Source organism: Artemia franciscana, chromosome 8, assembly GCF_032884065.1.
Source record: "Artemia franciscana chromosome 8, ASM3288406v1, whole genome shotgun sequence".
In the NCBI taxonomy this organism is placed as follows: Eukaryota; Metazoa; Arthropoda; class Branchiopoda; order Anostraca; family Artemiidae; genus Artemia; species Artemia franciscana.
This window is the reverse complement of record NC_088870.1, coordinates 25,812,145-25,839,161: the sequence shown is the minus strand read 5'-3', so window position 1 is coordinate 25,839,161 and position 27,017 is coordinate 25,812,145. Positions and strand designations below refer to the sequence as shown.

At 35.8% G+C, this 27,017-nt stretch overlaps 1 protein-coding gene and 1 long non-coding RNA gene across 2 annotated transcripts in view; one reads left to right on the top strand and one right to left on the bottom strand.

Annotated features, from left to right (window-relative positions):
- Positions 1-444: 444 nt before the first annotated feature.
- On the top strand, positions 445-9,135 carry LOC136030207 (uncharacterized). Its single transcript, XR_010618213.1, has 3 exons — positions 445-526; positions 6,554-6,740; positions 8,988-9,135. It is a non-coding gene; the product is annotated as an uncharacterized LOC136030207 (long non-coding RNA).
- A 4,666-nt stretch (positions 9,136-13,801) lies between these two features.
- LOC136030642 (trichohyalin-like) overlaps positions 13,802-27,017 on the bottom strand; it is a 59,444-nt gene continuing 46,228 nt past the window's right edge. Inside the window, exons 8-9 of the mRNA XM_065709713.1 lie at positions 23,569-23,781; positions 13,802-13,925 (exon numbers count right to left, since the gene is read on the bottom strand). Coding sequence (XP_065565785.1) covers positions 13,802-13,925; positions 23,569-23,781 — 337 coding nt within the window. The remainder of the gene's footprint in view (positions 13,926-23,568; positions 23,782-27,017) is intronic.

The following is a 27,017-nucleotide window of genomic DNA, read 5'->3' as shown; positions in this document are numbered from 1 at the left end:
GGAATGCCTTCACCTAATCGTATTTCTTCTATCTCTACGTGTGTAGAATGAGATCTTGAACAAAGTTACAACACAATTGATCTATTGTCGTATGTTGCAGACCGGGACACCAGGAAACTGGGACACAGGGAATATAAATGACAACCGGGACACTCAAAGACAAATTACAGACCGGGACACTGGGACACAAATGACAAGCGGGACACAGGGAATATAAATGACGACCAGGACACTCAAAGTGAAATTAGAGACCGAAACACCGGGGCACAGGGAAAATAAATGGCACAAAAACAAAAGAGAGAATAATGAGGACTTTTTTCCCAAGACAGTGAACCAACAAAACCTATTTGAATATTTCGGCCCTATATCCAAGGGCCGTCTTCAGCAAAGAAAATAAAAAACAATAAAAAACTTACAATAAAAGTTTTCTTACCTAGCGACGGTGTACTGGATAAGTCCTCAGCTTCCAAGTCAAGCTTCGCAGGTTCGATTCGACGCGTCGCAAGGAGGTCCGAACTAATTGATGGTAAGAAATTTTTATTCCAATTCAATTAGACACCGAAATTTTTCAGTAGTCACGAAATACTGCGAACACTGTTACGTCTTATAAACTATTAAAATATTTATTCAGTATCTGTAACCGAATGGAATATGTGACGTCACTGGATAAATTGAATTGACTGGAGTTTTTGTCCGCTGTATTAATTCAACTTTTGGTATCCTTAAAATGAGATAATTTCATACAGAACCAAAGAACAGTATGCCAGTTTGGTAATAATAAGGATTATATTGGCACATAATTGCATTCGTAGTGGCAGGCCTGTGATAAGCAGAACTTTGAATGTGTTCATTTTATTCCAAGGAATGTTTATACAAGGCCAGAATCCAGGGGATAGCCCTATCTCAAATGATGCAGAATCAGAATCTCGAATAATGGCGATGCTCATCCTACTGAATGGTCAGCTAGCAAAAATAGACCCAATTTCATCGGAAATAGCGGGAATAATTGGGGAACTGGCACAGTTATCAACTAAGTTGGAGGGAGCGATCGCTGAAGTTAAGGCAGAAAACATGAATACGCAGCGAGAAGCAGATTCTTTGAGAACAGAGCCGGAGAACACGCGACTTAAAATGAGTACTATGGAGGCTGATTCGAAAAGAACAAATATGATTTTGTACAACTTTGATCCGTCGAGACGCGCATAGACAATACTTGAAAATGTAGTTGCCCTTTTTAAGCAGTTTATTCCGAACACTTCGATATATCTTGGCGACATTAAAAGATTTTTTCCGTATTAAATGTAATCAAAAACCTCGTCCCGTTTTGGTTAATGTTACGAGCGGTTTTTGCCCCGATTTTGTTTTGAAATCAGGTAACATCACAGACATGCAAGAATTTGGATTACGCCTGACTACACAAAACGAGAATTGCTTGCAAGAAAGAAAATTAAATTTGCCTTTGAGGCAGCGAAATCAGCGGGAAAAAAGCCTAAGTTGTGTGGTATGAAATTGTTTGTAGCGAAAATGGGTTATATATGCAATGTCGCAACTGATGCTATAGAGGAACTTACAGTATCTGGTGATGAATATAGAAGGAGAGTTGCGAGTGCACACCAGATGTCGGCTGCTGAAGGTTCAAACGTAACGTTGATAGATTGCGTCACATCTGTGCAGTCATTCGGTAGCGTATTTAGTGATCTTGTACAATTGCAAAATATAATCGAATTGCGTAAAACCCCCATTTCTGTTGCTGCCCCACAAGTTGAAAGAGACGCTCTAAAGAGAGAATATCCTGAATTATTAGCCCGAATAATAGTGCGAGGAATATAAATACAGCCACCTTTTCTTAGAGGTAGGGCTACAATAAATGAAAGGCAGATCTCATATCGTAAGCTATCTTTCCCAGATCAAAGTGATCAGCCGCAAGAAAAGGGAGACCATGGCCATGGTGCTGTGCAGTAAAAATAAATATAGTGCATTGGAACATTCAAGGATGGACTGAAATGAAAATTAATAGTCTATTGGTATTGCAGTGCATGTTTGATATTGTAACATTATCCGAAACTTGGTTGAAAAATGAAATTCCGTTTGAAAGGTTTCTGTAATTCTGGAAAGGAAAGTTTCCATCGTAAAAAAGTCTAGGAATGGACAAACTTGTGGTGGAGTAGCAATATTTGTATCTGAGAACTATTTGTTTAAGCATAAAGTCCAACGGCTGAATAGTGTTTGTTGTAATTTGATATGGTTAAGAGTCGAGTCCGATAGACGGTTTATTTTATTTTTTTTTCAAGTTTATATCCCCCATGAGTTGATCTCGTATAACAAGATGGATACGTGGTGTATTAGAGGATGAAAAACGTAAATTTTCTATTCAGTTTCCTTTTGATTCGTTTTGTCTTATGGGGGAAGTTTTGATGTCCAGTCATGCCTGTACGGATGAAGCTGCTTTGAAGGTTTTCGAATATTTAGTAATCCATCTCCCTTCGAGGGTAAGTAAGGACCATAGTAGACGGAAGAATAATTAGGGTTGTAAAATTTTCGATTTTTGTGGTAAGGAAAATTTGTTATTTTGAATGGAAGAGTTGGAAAGGATGGAGGTGTGAGAAAATTTACTTGTTTTTCAGAGGCTTCTCAAAGTGTGATTGCTTTCATTTTGGTGAATGTTCTTCTTCGGCTTCTCTGTCTAGATTTCGAGGTGAGGGCAGCGGTAGGTTCGAAACACTTGCCTGTTAAGGCTGCTTTTGAGTGGGTTAGTTCTAAGAAACTAGCGACTAATAGTGATAGGAAGAAAAAACGCAGGGAAAATGAGGATTTAGGGATTAGAAAGGCACTGAAAGTAATAGGGGAGAAAGAGAAAGATTTTCAGAGTATGATGATGAGTGAAAAAGCTCAGCAGGAATTGGAAAAATGTTTCGTTTTATTAGGTGATGGAAAAATAGAGGAGTCGTTAGCATTGGTTTATGATGTTGTGTGTGAGGTAGGCTCAAAGTTAAATTCAGATTTAAGAATGATATTAAGATTGGATATTTTGATGGTGATTGTGAATGAGACGCTAGAAAGTTTCAGAGGTACTGTGGAAAGTGAAGGATAGCATAGGTAGTAGGGAAAATGCTAAATTTTATATGGATAAAAATGTAATTATAATTTTGATTCGGAATGAGTATAAGAAAATGTTGAAAATTAAGAAAAAAAGCATGAAATTAGGACAGTAGAGCAACACTGAAGAAAGATTATAGAGAAGGAGATATTGGGCGTATAGTTAAGATATCTATAGGAGGAATAGAGTTTATGATGGTATACCAGCGGTAGATTTTTGGCCTACATATCTAGAGGAGAGAGAAAGTGAAGTGATTAGGGACCATGGAGGAACTAGTTTGAGTGTAGATCTGGTATCTGCAGTACATGATGTAGTAGATAGGCCAATGAAAAAATTTGATTATGATTTGGTTACTCCCATCCAGGTAAGTGAAGTTTGAGAAACAATGAAAGGAATGAGAGGCGGGTCTGCTGTTGTATAGATGGAATACCAACCGCACTTCCGAAGTGGGAACGGGTTTGGTTGCTGCCTGATATAGCAGGGGCACCTTCTGGTATATTGAACAGTGCAAAAAGGCCCTTGTCTTCGGCTACGTCTATTCTAGTGCCGCTATTTAAAAAGGGGGATAGATTAGACCATGGGAATTATAGAGGTATAAGCCTAAGTAATGGGCTTAGTAAGGTTTTTGCTAGAATATTATGTTGTAGGATAAATAGTTGGATAGACCAAAATAGAACTTTATCAGATTTGCAGGCAGGGTCAAGAAAAGGCTATAGTCATATGGACCAGATTTTTATTTTATTAGGGATGATTAGGAAACAAGTTAAGAGAAAAGAGGGCAGGCTATTTGTTACATTTTGGGATTTAAAAGGGGCTTTTGATGGAGTGGATAGAAGCTTAATGATAGTGTCGTTGTTAACAGTAGGATTACCAAGCGTATTTGTTAAGATTATAGCATCTATGTATAATATAGTTAAGATTGTAGCACGGGTAGGCAAGGATTTCTCTAGGGTTATTATGAGTAGACTTGGTGTTAAGCAGGGATCCACAATTTCCTCAAGGCTATTTCCATTGTATGTTAATGATTGGAAGAATATTTGATAGGCAGAGCTTTCAAGTACAAGTGATATGGCATTACTTTTTGCGGACGACATAGAACTAGTAGCAGAAAGTATAGAACATTTGCAAAAACTGCTAGATCTAGCATCTTTTTATCTTAGGAATAAGAAACTAGCATTAAACATAAAGAAGTTGGCGGTTATGGTTTTTAGGAAAAGTAAAGAACAGATAAATTCGCAGTGTCAGTTTACGTATGAAGGTAAGACACTGGACCGAGTAGATGAATTTCAGTACTTAGGTTGTAGACTATCGTCAGATGGGAAATGGAAGAAACATCTTAAGATGGTAGAAAGTAAGGGGAATAGACTATTAGGAATGTTAAGTAAAAGTAGTATTAAGGAAATTAGGGATGTAGGACTGCTAAAGTATATTTTTAATGCTAGGGTTAGATCGGCTTTGCATTACGGGGTGGAGCTTTGGTGGTTTAATAAGGGGTTAAATTTTGAAAGAATGCAGTTGAGGTTTTTAAGCGTATATTAGGTCTTGATAATTAGTTAAACGGGTTAGTGCTGAGAGGGGATATTGGAATAAAGTGTATGAGACAGAGCAGGTTAATTAGTACGGTTAAATTGGGAAAGGGTGTCGTCGATAGAAGACAATAGGCTTGTTAAACAAGCATTTTTAATGATGGTACAATATGGGAGGAAGGATTTGTGGCCAAATCAGGTGAAGAATGGATTAGATCGTGGAGAGCTAGGTAATTGCTGGAGCGAGGAAAAGGGGATTTTAGGGACTGTATCTAGGTTAGTTGCTACTAGGCTAGAGCTTCAGGAAGTTCTGGCTTGGCAAGCTGATAAGGCCGGCCACCTCTCCGTCTTTTAGGCTAATGTGGAGGTCAAGGGGAACTGGGGCAAAAAAAATTGCATAGAAATGGGATCGGCTCAGGAAGATTTAAAATGGGTAATGTTTGTAAGGGGGAATTTTATGCCTCTTGGAAAACGTAGGAAATATTTTGGAAGAAATATATTAAGGAATGGTCCTAACAGTTGCCCTATGTGTGGAAAGATAGATGAGTCTTCGTATCATTTCTTAGGGGAATGTAGGGATTTGAGTGAATTGTGCTTGGAAGTATTTTGTAGGGAGGTCAGGGGGGAGAGATTGGATTTTAGAAATTTTGAGAAGTAGGTGTTACTTAAATATAAATAATATTGGAAAGTTCGTCCGGGTAGGTATGAGGTATCGTGATGATTTTCTTAAATAATTACATAAAAAAAACTAGTTTTTTTAAATGAAAGTAAGGAGCGACATTAAAACTTAAAACGAACAGAAATTACTCCGTATATGAAATGGGTTGTCCCCTCTGCAATCCCTCGCTCTTTACGCTAAAGCTTTTAATTGTTTTAAAAAGCAGAATTGTGGCAAAGAGTCAAACTTTAGCGTAAAGAGCGTTTAGCGTAACTTTAACGTCGTTAGTTTTGCCTGTGGAAAGCCGAAAATAAATAAAAGTGCAAAAAAATTTGACATGTGGGAAAATGTAAAATGTCTTTTTTGGCAGAATACTTTTTTTCCAAACCCTTGACACTCCCGTCTAGAAAAAAATTCGCAGCACAGGCAGAATATTGTCTTTTCCTGTCGATGCAGCTAAAAGTAGCTACTAGAACAACAAAAAACGCATGGTGTACTGTGAACAAATCGAAGATCAAGAAGTGAATCCCCTTCCCTGGTACCGGTCTTGGGTTCAGTTTAAGTTGTAAGTTTTACTTATTTACGAGTCATATAATTAGTGACCTTCTCTAGCTTGAATGTGGTTTTATTTTAGTGCGGATGACATTTATTTGAATCTACCTGGCAAAAAAAGAAAAGAAGGTTCATCAAATTCTTGGTCCGCCGTAGCCACAATCTCAACACAAACTAACAGCATAAGCATAATCACAACAACACAACACAAACTAACGTGTGCCGCTCTTAAGAGGCACACGTGAATTTTTTTTCATTGAATAACATTTTCTTGTAAGGGAGTCCTTGCTAATGACCCCATATGATGATATTTGCTTTGTCTCCATGTCGAGTTGTTTATAATTGTAGTGTATATTATCTTGATTTTTTTTTTTTTTCATTCTACACGAAGTTTCTCTGCATTTAAGTGTGTTTTTGTGTTTAACCGAACTTAAGTTTTATTAAACTCTCTGCTAAGTTCACTTTCTACATTTTTCGAGGTTTTAACGTCTAGCTTATTAAGTCTATCTTAATTTTTATTTTTGATTATTTTTGTACTTGGTCAAATATAAACAGCTCACTTCAACAGGCATTTGAATTTTTACGCACTGACAAAACGCGTCCTCAGAAACTTTTCTAGTTAAGATTATCTCTGAAAGGTTTCTATCTACTTGCAGAATACTCTGTCGCGTTTAGTTTCAGCTATTAGTTTCTCTTTTGAAATTACACCATTTCATTTAGTATTCGTGACTGTCCACCAGTGTTTGTATCGTTACCACCATTTGGTGTTTATGCAACCCTAGACAAAGTTAAACTGAACGATGCTCTTGGAAAAACATTGGAGGAAGAAGAGCATTTGGCGGAGATCATTGGGAATCTTCTCGAGGAGCTTCTGCAGGCTCAAGACAAACTGTGGGGTGTATTTCAGGTATTTTTTTTAGTATATTTACATGATAAGTCTATAGCTGACTGTTTTAAGATAGGGGAGGGATAGTTTCATCTTAAAAATTTCAAGCAGAAAGAAACTTAGATTTGGAAATGTATTATGTGATTTTAATTATGCCAAATTTCTTGTCTGAAAATAGTCATTTAAAACAGAACTTAAATCAAATTATAATTAGTAAATGGTAAGTAAAGACCGGCCATTGTCCATAGTAAGCAAGGCTAATAGACAGAAGTTTGAAAACCAGACATACATCACAAGAATCCGCTTTTTTGCGCTGACTCGTCATATAACGGATTTATTAAGTTTGATTTATTAAGACGATCGCTACATTTATAAAAAGCTTATTAAAAAGCCCGAGGTATAAGAGAGGTCTGTGAAGGAGATATAAGAGCAAAACTAAAAATAAAGAAGGGAAAAAACAGGAAATTTTTAGATAGTTCGCTGTTTCATTTTTTGGTTGATTTAATTGATGACTTGTTCATAGAAAATTCAGAAAGAGCTTATTTGATTGAAAAACTTAATTCCCGATTTTTAGTATATAATGAAATTACGAATTAATAAAGTTTGTTCTTAGCCATTTTATGCCGATGAAAAGTAAGTTTTGGTCCAAATGAGGCCAAAGATCAATCGAGTGAATGTTTTTGGGTAGCCAAATGGTTTTTAAACTAATCAGATACTGTAAGTAGGGTGTTCCAGTTTACTAGAAAGTCCCATCTTGCGGTGGAGTCATTTGTGTCTAAACATATACAGCATGCATTCCATATAGAATGAACTATTCTCACAAATTTCTTTGGAAGACTTTATTTGACTGTCCTAAACCTCATGAAGCTAGCGAACTAACTAACTGATTTTGAACGAGGCTTTTCCCAAGGATTGCGTATTTGGAGTTTCTAAAATAGTATTCTCAAGCCCAAATTTTAGACCTTTCGTAGGACTTAATTACGATGAATCCTGGGGAGAATTTTCTCCCTAATATCCTTAATTTTTAGGAATATGTTTAAACTAAGTGTTAAAATTGTCGCTTTGACTGCTCTCAGCCTCTTTCCTATGGGGAACATTTTAGAATGTTAAACAAAAGATTACATTCATAGCTTGTGCGTACCTGTATGCGTTAAGACCCCCCCCCCCTCCCTCAGAAGATTGGTATAGTTGTCTCCTCCCTAGGAAGTAACATCTCATTTTTCTACATACGATTGAAATAAAAATCAATTTAAAAGACGAACAAACTAACATTGTTGTGTTATATTTTGTGTTCATACATTTTCTATTATATATGTGGTTTTTTATTAAGAAAATTCATTCAATTTATTTTTTCAAATGAGATTTCGTAAGAAAACGAGACAGATAGAAATTAAATTCAAAAACAAGATCATTTAAATGAAAATAAAGAGCAATACTAAAGCTTAAAAAAGGTAAAAAATTATCCTGAATTGTGGTTTTGTTGTGCAAAATGGCAGACATCGGCACTTTACTGCGGCGCTATGTCTTTTGTTATATAAAGACGGTATGAGTAATATAAATCTCCCTTTAAAAATGTCCTCTTTCGATATCCGACTACCCCTTTTCGATACAATTAATCCCGGTAGGAAGAAAATCAAAACAATACCAACAATATTGTAATGCTCAACTGTGGCCACTCTTCTCGGTAAAAATACAAAACTTTGTATTTTTGTTGGTCGGGGCTTTAAATTTCTAGTCTAGGGCTCTCTAAGTTAAACTGGCCTCGGAAGCTTGAAATTTTTCTTTTGTATTTTCCCATATTCAGACCTTTGGTCTTTTAACAGCTCTCATGCTGAAAACGACTTGGGTTCACCTTTCTAAGCATATCAATCCATTTCAGTGAATACTGACTTTTGGTTGTACTTTATCAACTTAAATCAACTTGCATAGGATAGGCTCCATCTTATTTGGTAGTTTGCTTTTTCCTCTCTTTTTTAATGACTTATTTGCTTTTTTATTGTAGTATACGCCTGATTTCGACGTTTATAGAATAGATGCACAAAAATAAAACGTTTAAAAACAGAGTAAAAGTGGAGATACGACTTAGAGGCTTAGCTAAGGGATCCGGTTAGATTAAGACATATAGGAATCATGTCCTGTTGGTTGTTATGATACAACATTTTTGATGATTGTTTGTTTGATGGTATTGTGACGCCCACCTTGACTGTGTACGTGCTTTGAAAAGCAGTTAATCTGTATTTCGTTTCCCTTTTAAAAGTTTTTTTTTAGGTACGAGAGAGCAGTCTTTATGTTCAACTATTTCTCATTGACGATTTTTCTCAAATTAAAAATCCACCTTCAGCGCTGGAAAATCTGATCGCCAAGGGCTATTTTACCAAAGCTGACTGATTTGTGTTTCCTTTTATTTGCAATTACGTTTCTTGACTATTAATATTCAAGGTTGAGTGTTGATATCTATAGTGATTTGGTGATCGTCTTTCATAGTGTCTTTATCTTGTCGAGTAATCAATGATTTTTGTTTCGTTTTCAAATCTATTCTTAATATTAACGTCGGATATTAGTTACTCGATTGCGCAGACTAGCCTGTGCTGGGTAGCAATATATGTATTTTTTCTCTTTTTTAATTCTCTTTTGTTTGTAATTTTTAACCTTCCAAAAATTAATCGTAGCTAATATTTGCTGTTGTTAAAGTAATCTATTTAGTATGAGGACTCCTGTTTATTTCTGTATAACCGCTATAAACAAGAACAGAACTAAAAATCCTCTGTGACTTCAGAAATTGCATAGTCAGAAATCTATACTCAAGTTAATTTTGCGTTTAGAGTTTGGAACCCTTGTAAGCAGAACCTTGAATAGATGGCACAGTTGCATCTGGTCTATATTCGAAAAACATTACTTTTCTCTTTACTGTTCCTCATATTTTTTTTATTGAGTTCTTCCAGAAGCAAACTAAGTTTAATTTTCGTATTTGTAAGACTTATAAGTGTATTTTCGGTTGTTTAACACAATTAATTACATTTGGTGAATTTATCAATAAAAGCATTTGTATTTTCGCATACATTTTCATTTCTTTTCATATTTTTTGAACGGGCCTCCATAAAACACTGCCTATGTGAACAGTTTGTTTGGCATAGTAATAAAAAAGGTTACTATCTAAATATTTTAATTCTCAAATGAACATTAATTCATTGAAGGAAATTGTTGTCCAGATAACTTTTTTTCTTTCTTGGTTGTAGTCCATATAACTTTTCCATGTAACCGGTTATCATCAATGACTTCTGTCGTTAGTTTTTTACGAAATTTCGAAAATGCTAACATTTTAGAACATTAGTACTTTATCGCAGTGAAACACATTTATCCCTGTCATGATTATAGCTATAGCTGCAAAGAATGAACCACGGTTCATACTAACCAAAAATTTAGAAGTGCGTTTTCTAAGAAAGCTATATGGTTAGGAGCATTTTCCGACTAATGCGGCTTCAGAAATATTAACAATATTATTATTGAGATTCAATAAATAATTTGTGGTGAGGTATATAAGCTTTTAAAAAATTTTAGAAGTTCATGGAAATCCTTAAAAGTGACGTCAAATCAAATTATAATGAACATTTTTAGGATTGTTATCGCTGAACAACTATCTGTAGGTTTACAGCTTCCAATCTTAGAAAATAAAGAAAATCACTTTTTTGCACGGCATTAAGGCATGTTTATTTTTTCACCAAGGCTAGCAGGTTACTGCCGTAGAGAGATTGTTCATGGCTCATTCGACAGATAATACTCATATTTATGTGTTTTGTTGTAAAGTTGTCTTGATAGCATCATATTAAAGTGTCATATGATGCCAAAAATTACACTTTTTGGTGTCATTCCAAATTGGAGAAGGCTAGAAAATATAATTATCACATCGGTGAAACTATCATAACCGAAACTCCTTAACTGGGGGTTTTTAGTTTTCTATCAGGGTTGCAGCAATAGCTATAACCAATAGAGAGCAAGCCGGGGCACATGTTAAATGGTTTTTTAAAACGTCCTTTCAAAGAAACTGTCTAGTACAAGAAAAATCACCAGTCAATGTGATCTTGGAAATACTAACTATTATATGGATTCCAAAAGACCATTGTTGATTGTGAAAGTAAACTTTGGGAGTTTTGGGAAGAGTCTGGAAATCGCCGGTGTTGTAATCTTGTTGACTAGACGTTTCCTGTCCCTCACTCTGATAAGTAATAACAATCCCCAGTGCACGTAGGCTACTGTAAAATCGTTGATAATTGGCTAAGAGAGGGATTCTTTTGTTTGGTGTCATACAAGTGTCTCCAGGAAGAGGTATCTTCAGCACATCCTTGGGGTATCTTACAGATATCTTCAGAACAGCCTAGTAGCCTACGTTAAATTTTTTTTAAGAGCTTTTTATTGCATTTCGCGCTCGATTAATACGTTTCTGAGGATTGTTAAGAAGTAATTTGTTCCACTTTTCCCTCTACCTAACATTTTCGTCTCCACTTATTATTTTATTTTATTTTAATTATTTTAATTTTACTATTTAAGCTCTTTACTGTGAAGACAAAATAATTTAGGACTTTGTAGAGTTGATACATAAAGCACTTTAGGCTACTTTTCATGATATAAAAGCAAACCATTCTTGTTTCTTCTGCGTCAGTTTTATGTTTTCACATCGGATTATCACATCGGTGAAACTATCATAACCGAAACTCCTTTACTGGGGGTTTTTAGTTTTCTATCAGGGTTGCAGCAATAGCTATAACCAATAGAGAGCAAGCCGGGGCACATGTTAAACGGTTTTTTAAAACGTCCTTTCAAAGAAACTGTCTAGTACAAGAAAAATCACCAGTCAATGTGATCTTGGAAATATTAACTATTATATGGTTTCCAAAAGACCATTGTTGATTGTGAAAGTAAACTTTGGGAGTTTTGGGAAGAGTCTGGAAATCGCCGGTGTTGTAATCTTGTTGACTAGACGTTTCCTGTCCCTCACTCTGATAAGTAATAACAATCCCCAGTGCACGTAGGCTACTGTAAAATCGTTGATAATTGGCTAAGAGAGGGATTCTTTTGTTTGGTGTCATACAAATGTCTCCAGGAAGAGGTATCTTCAGCACATCCTTGGGGTATCTTACAAATATCTTCAGAACAGCCTAGTAGCCTACGTTGAATTTTTTTTTAAGAGTTTTTATTGCATTTCACGCTCGATTAAGTTTTTTAACTTTTTTTACTGTGCACTCTACGTTTTCCGTTTTTATGGTTTTACAGTTAAAGCAGTTGGTTGAGTCCTAACGTTGAAGTCGTGCAGATGTACCCTAAACGCAAGGATTGAGTTCAACAGAACAAATGTTTGACCGCTTCTTGATACGGTCAATCCTGATGGGAAGATAAAAAAAAACACAAACAATATTGTAATACTTAACTGTGACCACTCTTCTCGGTAAAAAAGCACAATCTTGTGTTTTGTTGATAGGGCTAAGAAAAAAGAAAATTTTTTCATTCACCTATAAGGTGATACTTGGGAGGGGCCGTGGCAATGGTTACTTTCTGTTTTTTAAAGATCTTTGATATTTCATTGTAAGCAAATGAAAACTCCTCTTTCAGCAATTTGAGTTCTTAGCCTTAAATCTTTCATCCAGTAATGTCAGGCTTAGGTGTTACAATAAATACTGTTTAAGTATAAATCTCTTCTTACCACTATTTTCTGAATCCTAAAAGTCTCCCGTTACTTTTGTTTCCAAGCTGCAACTAGCCCCATTCCGTTGTAACCGAGGTATTCTACTTGCATAGTTGCATGTCCTTATAAAATACAATGCCAGCTGTTTTTATGCTTTACTAGTTGTCAATAAATAAGAAAAAACATATAGTATTATATTTTTAAATAGAAATCTAATGTACTATGGTGGTGAGGATACCGTAGACAGAAATAAAACTCTCTTCGTCTAAGGCGCAGCGCAGTCGGAGACAGCTAACATTGGCGATAAAGTTACATTGCTACAATATCTCATTTTTCATTTATAACACAAAAATAGATGCTTATCTAAACGCTTTGGTTGAGTTTTATTTATTTTACGGAATGTTTCCTTCATGATACTTTTATCCCTGTTATCCGAGTCTTTGTTTATCCGAGGTACTCTCGATGCACGTTGCCTTGGATAACCGAGGCTCTACTGTATTAGTAGGAAAACCAAATTTTTTTCAATGTTTTTCCAACGCCAAAATTCTTCATGTAAATATCACGTCGCACAATAGAAAAAAAACAATAATCAGAAAAAAAGACTGGATATTTCGGACAATTTAAAACCTAAGTCTGGATATTATTTTTGTTGTTTTTTGTATGGGCGGAGAGGGGTCGAAGACACTTTTTACGGTAGATCTCGCCACAAACTTGTGTAGAAACCGTTTTGTGGCCTTTGATATCTTTTTTGAGGTGACTTTATTATTGGAATTGTCACTAGAAAAATTTAAGTTTTATCAAGTCCAACAATTGTAGACGGGATGTAGTTTAATTTGGGTAGAAGATTAAGATTTAAAATTTCCTATGTGGTGATTTAAATCCTAACTTTCGTGTGAGTATCTAAGCTCCGACTAGTTCTATAGATTTATTTATCACACTAATATTCGTTTATTCAGTGCAATATCTACGCAACAAATACCATATAACCTGTGAGCAAGTAATCACTGTGAAGACTTTCTCCGGTTAGATCAAGACACTAAAAACATCCATATTTAAAAGTCGGGGGGAGGGGTACTCTTGTTACTGAATCATCATCTTTTTAATAAGCGTTCGTTCAATTTTGTTGATACAAAACGCACAACGCGTGCGAGATGAAACAGACCAACGGCTGCACAGAAAAAGAAGAGGTATTAAACTTTGGTAGTACGAAACTTGGAAATATTCTCATCACGCTTTCATTGTGCGAAGAAGGGTCGAAGATAAGGGCAGCAAGGCTTTGAGCAGTATGGGGTGCAATGGAAATAGATTTTGTATTTAATGGTCTATTTTGTATTTAATGGTCTATCCACTTTCTTTGATACACCATTAAACTGATTGGTTCCTATGCAAATGCGGTAATCGCCTGCTATCCAAGAAAAAGTGTTGATTCATTTAGAGGTGAAAATACAACAGGACTTTTTTGGGTGACTTTATTCTCCATTATAACACGCGCAGCTCGACGATCGAACGTATCGAGACATAATTCTTGCCTGAAAGAAGAAAAGGGATGTACTCCTCTCAATATACCAATACTAGACTAGTGTATGTCCAGGATAGCTAGACCTAATTCTTCCAGCATGATTTTGGATGTTGAGGTTTGTTTGCATTTGATGATAGGCATTTTTAAAATTGACTTTCATCGGGCAGGCTTAGTCAATGGAGCTTAACGGTTCACAGATATATTTAAGGGATCCGTCAACTGGATTCTGATAAAAATCAACCTTTTTAGTTTTATGTAATGCAATTAAAACCATTATTATGAAAATATGCCCTTCGTATTTGTCGTATTGGTAAATTGGGATATATAAGATAATTTATTTTTTGCCCAATTACAAACATGCGATAAAGAAGCAGAGTAAGGCAAAAGAAAAGAGGTAAGAAATGAGAAATATAAAGAAAGATTCGTTTTTAATTATCTATTAACACAGAATGAATCCAAACAACACCCGTAAATACTCCTAAATGGTACAAAAACTGCCCTAACCATTTACGTTCGTATTAAGCACATGTCTCTCTCTCCATAATTCATGAGGTCTAAAGGATGGGGAACAGAATATTGGTGCAAAATAAGATTATTTCTGCAAAATGACTTGAAACTTATTAGAAAGTTTGACACACAATATAATTCTAAACGAATCTGCAACTTTCGGTTTCAGAAAGGAAATCTCAAAGTGGTGAAATATTCAGCGTGTGGTGCTTAGCCAGGGAATAATATAATTTATCGTTTATACGTTTTTTATAACTGTTCTTTAGTGTATAGCCTCCGTGGAAGCCTGTGATGCGTATTCTACAGTAAGTGCACGAGTACTAAGCTTATCTGGACCATGGAAGTGGTTTATTTGCAAAAATTTAGACCGAAGCTATAGGATCTATTCGCATAACATTATTAAGATCGTTGATTAGAGATGATTGATGATTAATTAATCGTCATTAATTGCAGTCTCAACTTGCAACTTTACAACCTTTAGGCTCATTAAAGCTATAGTATTCAAAGGAGCAATGTTACGCAGAAAAAAACTGTAGTGAAGGGAATAACAACCAAAATGTTTCGCCACAGCAGAATTATTGGTTTTTATACTAACGTTTTGAATGGGAAAAAATAATAAGGTAAGTACTTTGAGTTACTCCCAAAGCCCATTGCAAATACTAATCGAATTGGGAATTGCAATCTTTTAAATTGAAAAAGCAGATCCGTTGGAATCATGGGAATGCGAGGAATAAGAACAGCCTCACCCTCATAAGGCCCTGTCAAGATTGTGGCCTCTATTAGGTTTTCCATTTTTTTTTCACGGCAAGTCGCGTGCCATTGCAAAGCTTTGGTGGGTTGATATTTCTTAAAAGTATTATTGGTACGCCTATTTTTAGTTGTAGCACGTGTGGTGGAAACCCTGAAGGATCTATGGAATTTAAAAATTCAGATGGATAATTAACCGCTTCATTTGGTTCCAAAACTGTGTCGACTGACTTGTAAAGGACTGCCTTGTCTCGAATCTTGGTCAAAACAATATTGTTGATTTCGTGGACGTCTATATTTTTGGGTGCGAGAATCGCTCTTTCACTTAGCCATTTATTATTTTTATAATTTTTTAGAATATTCGGAAATACTTTTTCAATCAATTCATTTTTGGACGTCACTAAATTACAGAAATCAGCAGGTAGTTGTATACGTCCTGAAATTGAGTCTACTGGGAGCTTTCCGTCTCCAATTGTCAGCAATTGATCTGAAAATGTTTGACCAGAGTCATCGTTTTGCAATCGGACACGCATATTTGTAGTTAATTTTAATATTTTTACGTGTGCCCATAAATTAGAATTTTTCAGGCAAGCATTCATTCGTCTTCAATGGCTCTGGTGGTGCAGCCAATAGAGGAAGTTTAACTTTTCCTGAGGCGCAACAAATTCCCATTGTTTCACCATTGAATTTCAAGGCCTTGCAATAGGGACAAATTTTAGACATAGTCCAGATTTGAACACATCTACTCAAGCTATAATCATCGACTGGGTTGTACCTGAATGCCAGGCGATAACTTTCAGGTTGCTCTGATTCCTCGGCACGCTTTCTTTTCATACTTTCTCTATCAGCAGCAAGCCTGATTTCTTGCTGTTCTTGTGATTCCTCGGCACGCTTTCTTTTCTTACTTTCTCTATCAGCAGCAAGCCTGATTTCTTGCTGTTCTTGTAATACCTCGGCACGCCTTCTTTTTTCACTTTCTCTTTTAGCAGCAAGTCTGCTTCCGCGTTGCTCTGGTAGTTCCTCGGCAAGCTTTCTGTTCTTTTTTTCTCTATCAGCCTCAAGCCTGTTTCCTTGCTGTTCTTTTGATTCCTCGGCACGCTTTCTGTTCTTTCTTTCTCTATCAGCCTCAAGCCTGTTTCCTTGCTGTTCTTTTGATTCCTCGGCACGCTTTCTGTTCTTTCTTTCTCTATCAGCCTCAAGCCTGTTTCCTTGCTGTTCTTTTGATTCCTCGGCACGCTTTCTTTTCTGACTTTCTCTATCAGCAGCAAGTTTTTTGGCATAGACTCTTTGAGCATCTTCATCGGCTTTTGCCATGGTAAGTTCATCAGTCATTGTAAACTTAAACATTAATAGATTTCTACGTGAACATATGTCTTAAATATCTTGAATGGCGTCACCGTCAAAGCAAAAATGACGACAACTAATTTCATGACGTCAGTCAACACAGAAACATGACGTCACCTGATCCACAGACAGACACACAGACAGACAACTTATTTTTATATATATACTAGCTGTTGGGGTGGCGCTTCGCGCCACCCCAACACCTAGTTGGTGGGGGCGCTTCGCGCCCCCCCAAGCCCCCCCGCGCGCGTAAGTCGTTACGTGCCATGTTAGTTACGCGCCATTGTAGTTGTGTCCCTATGTCCCACCTGTGAATATAGATATATATATATATATATATATATATATATATATATATATATATATATATATATATATATATATATATATATATATATATGTTTTTAACTACGTAAAACTTGCGAATATACAACATTCTTTGCTGTCCCATTGTCTGTGCATATAAATAGATTGTCAGGTTTACCGACTCTTGAACATGCAACATATAATGGTCCATGGGAAAACAATCCGTATTCAGATCTATACCTCATGATTCTAATGATTTCCTTGAGCTTTGTTGATGGTGATTGCTAATCGACGATTCCCTGTGTCGCCGTCGTCATTTATATATCCCCGTGTGCCCCCCGGTGTCCCGGTCGTCATTTATATTCCATGTGTTCCGGTCGTCATTTATGTCCCGGTGTCCCAGTCTGTGAATTCTCTTTGAGGGTCCCGGGCGTCATTGATATCCCTTGTGTCCCGGTGTCCCGGTCGTCATTCGTGTCCCGGTGTCCCAGTCTGTATATACATTCGTTTTTGAATTGGTATTTTTTTTAGGTTTTAGTTTTCTGCCTTTTTTTTAGTTTTTTTTAGTTATACCTCATGATTCTAATGATTGCCCTTGAGCTTTGTTGATGGTGATTGCTAATCGAACATTCTCTGTGTCCCCATCGTCATTTATATATCCCCCTGTGCCCCCCGGCGCCCCCGTTGTAGTTGTGTCCCTGTTTCCCGGTCGTCATTTATATTCCCTGTGTCCCGGTCGTCATTTTTATTCCGGTGTCCCAGTCTGTATATACATTCGTTTTTGAAATGGTAAATGATGAAATAAATTTTTATATTTTTCCCCTTTTTTCTTTTTAGTTTTTTTGGTTTTTACATTTTTTTAGTTTTTTTAGTTTTTTTTTCTTTTTTCTTTTAGTTTTTTTTTATTTTTATTTTTTAGTTTTGTTTTTCTCCTTTATTTTTCTTTTTGTTTCCTATTTTTAGTTTTTTTTATTTTTTAGTTTTTTTAGTTTTTTAGCTTTTTAGTTTTTTTATTAGTTTTTAGTTTGTTTTTTTCTTTTTAGTTTTTTTTTAGTTTTTACCTTTTTTTTTAGTTTTTTTTTTTACTTATGTCCTGGTCGTCATTTATACTCCCTGTGTCCCGGTCGTCATTTGTGATGGTTTGTTGACGGTGTTTTGTTGATGGTGATTGCTAATTGAACATTCCTTGTGTCCCGGTCGCTTTCTCTTTGAGTGTCCCGGTCGTCATTTATATTCCCTATGTGCCGGTGTCCTGGTCGTCATTTGTGTCCCAATGTAATTTCGTAATACTAATCTGGCTACATAAAAAAATCACTTCGAACGAAATTGATGATGTGATTTCCGCTGAAATACCTGATAAAAATGTCAATAAGGGGTTACATGATATTATTGTAAAAAATATAATACATGGACCTTGCGGTGCACTGAACGAAAATTCACCATGCATGGCCAAAGGAAGGTGCACAAAGCAATATCCTCGACTTTTAGTATCAAACACAATTACTGGCAATGATGATTACCCACAATATAGAAGAAGATCTACTGAAGATGGCGGTAAAACAGCAATAATAAAGAAGCGTAATGGTACCACCATCGCAGAAGACAACCAGTGAGTTGTTCCATATTCCCCATTATTATCAAAAATATTTAATGCACACATAAAGGTTGAATACTGTAACTCCGTAAAGGCAATCAAATACATATGTAAATACGTCAACAAAGGCTGTGACATGGCAGTTTTTGGCTTGCAGCCCGAAATCTAAGATTTCGACGAAGTCGTACAATATCAGGCTGGAAGATACATAAGCAGTAATGAAGCTGTTTGGCGAATTCTTTCATTTCCGATACATGAACGTAGTCCAGCTGTTGTTCACTTAGCGGTACATTTAGAGAATGGTCAATGTGTTTATTTCACGGAAACCAACGTGCAACAAAGAGCCCTGAATCCACCAGATACAACATTAACAGCTTATTTTCGCTTTGCAAAAATGATTCTTTTGCAAAAAAACTCTTGTATACTGAAGTGCCTTCGTATTACACGTGGAATACTAAAAATAAAGTATTTGAACGTCGAAAACAGGGTAAGTCAGTCGACGGCCAACCTACCATCTTCAAAGATACCACGATAGGAAGACTCTACACCGTTCACCCCAATCAACTTGAATGCTTCTTTCTACACCTGCTTTTGGTGAATGTACCCGGTCCGACATCCTTTGAGTATTTGAGAACTGTAACGGTACTATACATGACACTTACCGTAGTGCATGCCAAGCTCTGAATTTATTAGAGAATGACCAACACTGGGATAACTGCATCAATGACGCGTGCGAAACGTCAACCCCAAGTCAAATTCGTGCATTGTTTGGCATCATTTTAACAACTTGCTCTCCATCAGCTCCTACAGAGTTATGGGAAAAATATAAGTCAAAAATGTCCGAAGATATACTCCATCGAAAACAGTTAGAGACGTCAGATATGACTTTTGATTTTACATCAGAAATTTATAACTACACTTTAGTTATTATAGAAGATTTGTGCGTACGTATGGCAACCAAACCTCTTCAGGATTTGGGAATGCGTTCACCTAACCGTATCGCTGCTGTTTCGCCATGTGTAGAATTGGATCGTGAACAAAGTTACAGTACGAGTGATCTATTGTCGTATGTACAAAATAACATTTCCAAGTTAACGTCGGAACAAAAAGACATTTATGATACGATAATGCATTGTGTAGATAACAACGTTGGAGAAATTTTCTTTTTGGATGTGCCAGGAGGTACTGGTAAAACGTTTGTGATAAAACTGATTATGGCATCAATTCGATCAAAAAATGATATAGCGTTGGCAATTGCGTCGTCCGGAAAAGCCGCAACATTGCTGCCTGGTGGAAGAACTGCTCATTCCGCTTTGAAATTGCCTCTGAATTTGCATTCTACAGAAACTCCCACGTACAATATTTCCAAATCATCTGGGATGAGTAAAGTATTGCAGCAATGCAAACTTATTATTTGGGATGAGGGCACAATGGCACACAAAAAAATCGCTTGAGGCTCTGGATCAATGCCTGAAAGATTTGAGAGGGAAGTCGAGACCCTTTGGCAGCACATTAATATTGCTTGCGGGAGATTTCAGGCAAACATTACCTATAATGCCTAGATCAACTCCTGCAGACGAAATGAATTCTTGCCTGAAAAATTCTAATTTATGGGCACACGTAAAAATATTAAAATTAACTACAAATATGCGTGTCCGATTGCAAAACAATGACTCTGGTCAAACATTTTCAGATTAATTGCTGGCAATTGGAACGGAAGCTCCCAGTAGACTCAATTTCAGGACGTATACAACTACCTGCTGATTTCTGTAATTTAGTGACGTCCAAAAATGAATTGATTGAAAAAGTATTTCCGAATATTCTAAAAAGTTATAAAAATATAAATGGCTAAGTGAAAGAGCGATTCTCGCACCCAAAAATATAGACGTCCACGAAATCAACAATATTGTTTTGACCAAGATTCGAGACCAGGCAGTCCTTTACAAGTCAGTTGACACAGTTTTGGAACCAAATGAAGCGGTTAATTATCCATATGAATTTTTAAATTCCATAGATCTTTCAGGGTTTCCACCACACGTGCTACAACTAAAATAGACGTACCAATAATACTTTTAAGAAATATCAACCCACCAAAGCTTTGCAATGGCACGCGACTTGCCAAAAAAACAATGGAAAACCTAATAGAGGCCACAATCTTGACAGGGCCTTTTGAGGGTGAGCTGTTCTTATTCCTCGCATTCCCATGATTCCAACGGATCTGCCTTTTCAATTTAAAATATTGCAATTCCCAATTCGATGAGCATTTGCAATCACCATTAACAAAGCTCAAGGTCAATCATTAGAAAAATGTGGTATAGATCTTAATACTGATTGTTTTTCCCATGGACAATTGTACGTTGCATGTTCGAGGGTCGGTAAACCTGACAATCTATTTATATGCAGCGACAATTGGACAGCGAAGAATGTTGTATATTCGCAAGTTTTACGCAGTTAATTTGTATTGTATCTATCTATCTATCTGTCTATATAAAAACGAGTTATGTGTATGCATGTTTGTTTGTTTGTAAAAAGAGCGTTTGTATATGACGTCATTATTAGTACGTACGGCTTTGTATATGCACAGACAATGGGAAAGCCAAGATGCTGTATATTCGCAATTTTTACGTAGTTTGAAACACATATATAAATCTATCTATATTCACAGGTGGGACACAGGGACACAACTACAATGGCGCGTAACTAATATGGCGCGTAACGACTTACGCGCGCGGGGGGGCTTGTGGGGCACGAAGCACCCCACCAGCTAGGTGTTGGGGTTGCGCGAAGCGCCACCCCAACAGCTAGTCTTCTATTTATAAAAATAAATTGTCTGTGTGTGTGTGTGTCTGTCGAGTGACGTCATATTTGTGTGTCAACTGACGTCATGTTTGTTGACTGATGTCATTTTAAGGATTTTGCTGTATACGTCATGAAGTTGTTTGTCGACTGACGTCATGTTTGTCCACTGATGAAATTATATACCGGGACACAAATGACGACCGGGACACAGGGAATCTAAATGACGACCGGGAACCTCAAAGAGAAATTACAGACTGGGAACCTGGACACAAATCACGACCGGGACACAGGGAATATAAATGACGACCGGGACACAAGGGACACAATTACAACGGGAACACCGGGGGGCACAGGGGGATATATAAATGACGACGGTGACACAGGGAATGGTCGATTAGCAATCACCATCAACAAAGCTCAAGGGCAATCATTAGAATCATGAGGTATAGATCTGAATACGGCCCCACCAACTAGGTGTTGGGGTGGCGAGAAGCGCCACCCCAACAGCTAGTTTATAATAAACCTCAAAATTTAAGTATCTGTTTTAAGGTTTTCGAATCACTTTAATTTATTGTCAAAATACTTTGAAATATTTATGCAATTCCCAGTTTTTACATTTTTAGTTTCAGTTTTCTTTTTCTTCTTTATTTTTCAGACGTAAGTACATATCGCCAAACCTTTGTTTTTTTAACTAAAATCTAGTAAGCATTGATGACCTTATTCAAGTCAAAATCCCAAACCCACTCATCATTGCTATCATTTTCAGTTTTGATACGTTTTGACTCTCGCTGTCTAGGTAGATTTTCATCTAATTGCGCGGTTTTGTTTTCTTTAGCCGCAAGCCTTTTGGCATTAACTCTTTGAGCAGCTTCCTCGGCTGTTTCATCTGTTGTAGGATTTGGTAACATTCTATCTTTTTCAATGTTTTTTAATTTGTCAATGTTCATTCTATAACATTGACAGTTGGAAAAATCTTCACGTGCCAAGCTTGCTAAAACTCAACAATTTATAGTAAACATCAAATTTTAAGTATATGTTTTAGGGTTTTCGAATTACTTTAATCTATTGTCGAAATATTTATGCAATTCCCATTTTTGACATTTTAGTTTGTTTAAACCCTGCCCCACAAAATCAATGTTAAAGGATGCTCCTATGCCACTCTTATACTCTGTCAACAAGTAAATAGAATGCCTAGTAAAAATAATGATGCAGAGGAATGTCAGATGTAAATGATCTAAGAATTCTGAAGGATAAAACTCAAGAAGACATTGGAAAGTAAACAAAGTATCCTGGCAATCACGGAGATGCCCCATATCCAAATTATTAATTTATCTGAAAAAAGAATATGGAGGCAATTGTTTTCTTACAGGGTTATCTAAATGGACAATGCTTCTAACAGAATAGTCTTTACTTCTGTTAAAGACAGCCGATGATGCAGTCTAAGTCGAAATTATAGTCCAAGATTCTATTCTGAAGTTCTATAGTTCTCTATATATTTTATGAATATATATATATATATATATATATATATATATAATATATATATATTACAGTTTATATATATTATACTGTATATCATATAATATATTATATATTATATGATATACAGTATAATATATATAAACTGTAATATATATATTATATATATATATATATATATATATATATATATATATATATATATATATATATATATATATATATATATATATATATATAATATATATATATATATTACAGTTTATATATATATTATACTGTATATCATATAATATATTATATATTATATATTATAGTTATATATATATATATATATATATATATATATATATATATATATATATATATATATATATATATCATATATTATATTATGGATTATAGTATTTATATATAGTATTCTATGTTCTACTATATAGTTCTATTCTATAGCCATCCTAGGTGGAAGAGAAACATCTCACGAAACTAAACACGACAACGAGCCTTTTAGAAAGTTTACCAACAATAGCAACTTGTTAATGTACATGTGTGTTCCTTGAATGCCTTTCGATATTTTCATTCAAAGAAGGGTAAAATACTCCTTCCCCCCCCCCCCCCCCCCCCCCGATCAAATCATGAAGTGTTCGACCTGGCTGGAACAAAATGCCACTGACCTTTGAAATCAGCATTTCAAAGTAAATCAACTTTTCTCTAAACAAAATTGAATGCCAAGAAGTTTAAAAAATGATACGAAAAACATATTGGAGGATCTTTGCGATACAGTTTTTATTTCTTCCTATAATCAGAGTATTGGTAATGAAAACACTTAAGGAACAATAGAAGTGTATTTTCACGCAGGAAGAGATATTTGACCTACTGTTTCATTTTCTGTTTGTGTGCCAGTTCTTTTGCATTTCTATCTTCCTCGAGGATTTTCTTCCTGCGAGCAATTCGCTCGGCAGCTGATTGCTGGGCTCGTCTAGTAGTTGTCTCTTGAATATCTGTGACATGCTGTCGCCATTTCTCCATTCCATTCTTTAGCTCTTCAAGAAATTCCTGAGCTCTCATCAATTTCTCTTGCTGTTTCTGTCTAAAAAAAATCATGGTTTTATATTGCTGCTTTTAAATTAGGGGTCGGCACCGTTTCTATTTTTGACTTAAACAGAAACGGTAAAAAAAACAGCAGTTAAAAAACTGAATAGAAACAGAGAAAAAAACGGAAACCGGTTTCTGTTTGTCCGTTGTTTACAAAAAAACGACCTGTTTTTTACTAAAAGCGGCTGTTTTAGCAGATATTTCCGCTTCTTTCAGTTTTTTAGAGTTATGAGAGGAAAGTCAACATCTACTAATATAGATTAGTAAAAAAGATTAACCATATAAAAAGACCAAATATATAAAAAGTTCACAAATACAAAAAGACCACATAAATTAAAATTTATCTTTTGAAAATATTCGAAGGGTACTTGTATGATAAATCCCCTACCGTCAAGTTTTTAATTCATTAATGCGTTATAGAACTGTTTTTTTTATTTTTTCGTTAGATTCTTTCTGCTTAGCGTGAGACAAGACAAAGAGAAGTGACAGAATATATGGAAAATATAAAATAATTTGGGTTATATGTTTGCACATATAGGGGGGGTAAAGTATTTGGAAGTTAGAAAACAATTCTTACTGCATAATATACGGAATAACTGGAACTAACACATTAGACATGCAGACCCGCTATACTTTACCCCCCCCCCCCTCTAATTTGCAAATATATAGCCATATATATATAGCAAATATTATTGCAAATATATAGCTTCTAAAGTATTATATTTTTATCTTACTTTGATATATTTCATTAGGATTGAGCGTCAGAGAAACATATTAAAGAATATTAGGTAGAAGGTATATCATACAAGTACCATTCGAAGTTCAAGTGACTTTGCAGTCATTCGTGAGTACTGCTTTCGTGTAAAGTACCCAGCAATGCTAAATACACTCTCACTGCTCACTGAAGTTGCAGGCACTGTGGGATGCATGAATGTAGTTTCACTTAAGTCTAGGTAAGTGCAGAAGTAGTTGGTTCGAAATTTTAGCGGATAAGAATTATTTTTCTTAATCTTTGCCTCTCGCTCGAGAAGATTGGAACTCTCTCCTCATATGCCCTGATAATATTTTCTGCTGCGCGGGCACTTCTTGTATTGTTAGCATTTTGACTTGGAGAGTTCATCTCAAGCCCAGTCGTTTCGAGAAACTTAGCAAAAAAGCGCTATGTTCTTGCTCTGGAGTCGTTGATGCATTTTGGTTAGTCCCTGCCTTAGAAGGAGTGGCGTCAATTTGGAAAGATGCGGAGTTCAATTGGATTGGAATGAGAGAATTTGACCTAGGATTGGCCGAATAATATCTCCTGAGCTGAACAGCTAATTATCTCTTCAGGCCATTGACTGACTCAGCCATAGTACTAGTATCCAGAGCCTGACAAAGCAATTGGAGTCCTTCTGTTTTCAGAACAATTTTGCTTCCCAAGACAAAAATAGCTATCAGCGTAGGGTGTTTGAACGGGCGAAGAACCTCAGTGAAGTTCGAGCTCACAGAAATATATGAAAATATACCATGCAGATAGTTTTATAAAGGTCTTGAAATTTTGAAGACATCTTCAGGATTCTAACCAGCTTTCATATTTTTACCAATGCTGCTCCCAGCGCTAATCATTCATTAGAGACCCCTCTTTGTCTAGATACTGCTAACTGAGCAACCAGGCAACTATATACTTACAATGACTTACCAAGAGGTAAAAATCCAGTTAAACTGCTTCATTTAATTCAGTTAAATTTGATTTTGAATTAATTTTTACAGAGGCAAATCTTTTCTTCAGAGCACTTAAGGACAGAACTATTCTCAAGGTGCCGAAAAGAACAAATAAAAAAAAAGTGCCTAGAATGCACTATAATGATATAAGCAACCAAAACACGGAAGATGAAAAAAATTAGTTTAAGAGAAACAAAAATAGCTAACACGGTAAAAAAAATGAAACAGAAACAGAAACTGTACTGAAAAAATGGCTACCTGTTCTGAAATCCCTTTCAGTTTTCTAAAAAAAAAACAGAACAAAACAAAAAACAGTAGAAAAAAAACAATACAGAAACAGAAACGGTGCCAACCCCCTATTATAAATACAAAATTTTGCCTTTAGATATCAAGCTAAAGAAATTTTGGAATCCTACAAAATATAAGTACATCCTAAACCATATTTACGTAACAATTAAACCAACAACTCCCATAGAAAATTATGCTTTAACGTTTCCATAGCTACCATATGTTTTAAGATTTCCATAAGCTTTCCTTCATGTGGAAAATCAAGTTTACTATCTTTTGTTTTAATATAGAAAAAAAGGGACATTCGGGCCTTCTGTTATAAAAAAAAGAAATATTTTTTAGGGTGAAAATAAAAAAAAATATAAAAAAAATATTCAATCAGTTAAATAAGATGTTCCCAGAAATCTCGAAAATTTAGGATTTTATAGAGAAGACCTTTGAGGTCCCCTCTCCTGCGTTGACGCCTGTTAAGTGATAAAGCTTATACCCTATTTCCTTGAATGTATAAAAATAGAAAGATAAAGAATAATTCCTGCAAGATAATAAGTCAGGCTTAGAGTTTAGAATACAACATTAGTAGTGATAACTCGCTGGTCTTAAGGGGCCATATAAGGGGTAAACTATTGGATCTACTACTCCCTCAAGACGTTAATACGCACACCGGGGTCTGACGCAATACTATAGCGCACGTGTATAGTGCACTTACGTAATAGGGTTTGCTTGTTATGTCATAGGGAATGTTTTCTAAGAGATGCAGGTGTCTGTTACGTAATATTTTATTTTATTTTTAAAAAACCTCCGAGGGCCAGGGCCTCCTTACTCCAGGATTACTGGGGTTATTCCGTGATAGTGTTTTTTATATTTGGTTTTTACGTAATAGAGTATTTTTTCTTAAAAAATACCCCCTAGTAAGAAATTCAAGCGGGGCCCTAACATTCGATTCCACCAGGGGCTTAGAAACCATTCCCAATGGGACCCTAGCGAGTAATTCCAGCGGGGTCCCTAGCATCCAATTCCAACTTGGGCCCCCTCGCAACCAATTCAAAAGAGGGGCTTGTTACTACAGATAGGTTTAAACCAAACTAAGTGTTATTTCTGTGAGGTTTTAATGGAAATGCTACATTTATTTGAGCCAAGACTATGCACTCCCAGTTAACAAGCACACATTTGAATAACATTTTCTCTTTAAATTTCACATAATCTAGAAAGAAGTAGATTAAAGCCACATTAAGATATTTTTGAGGG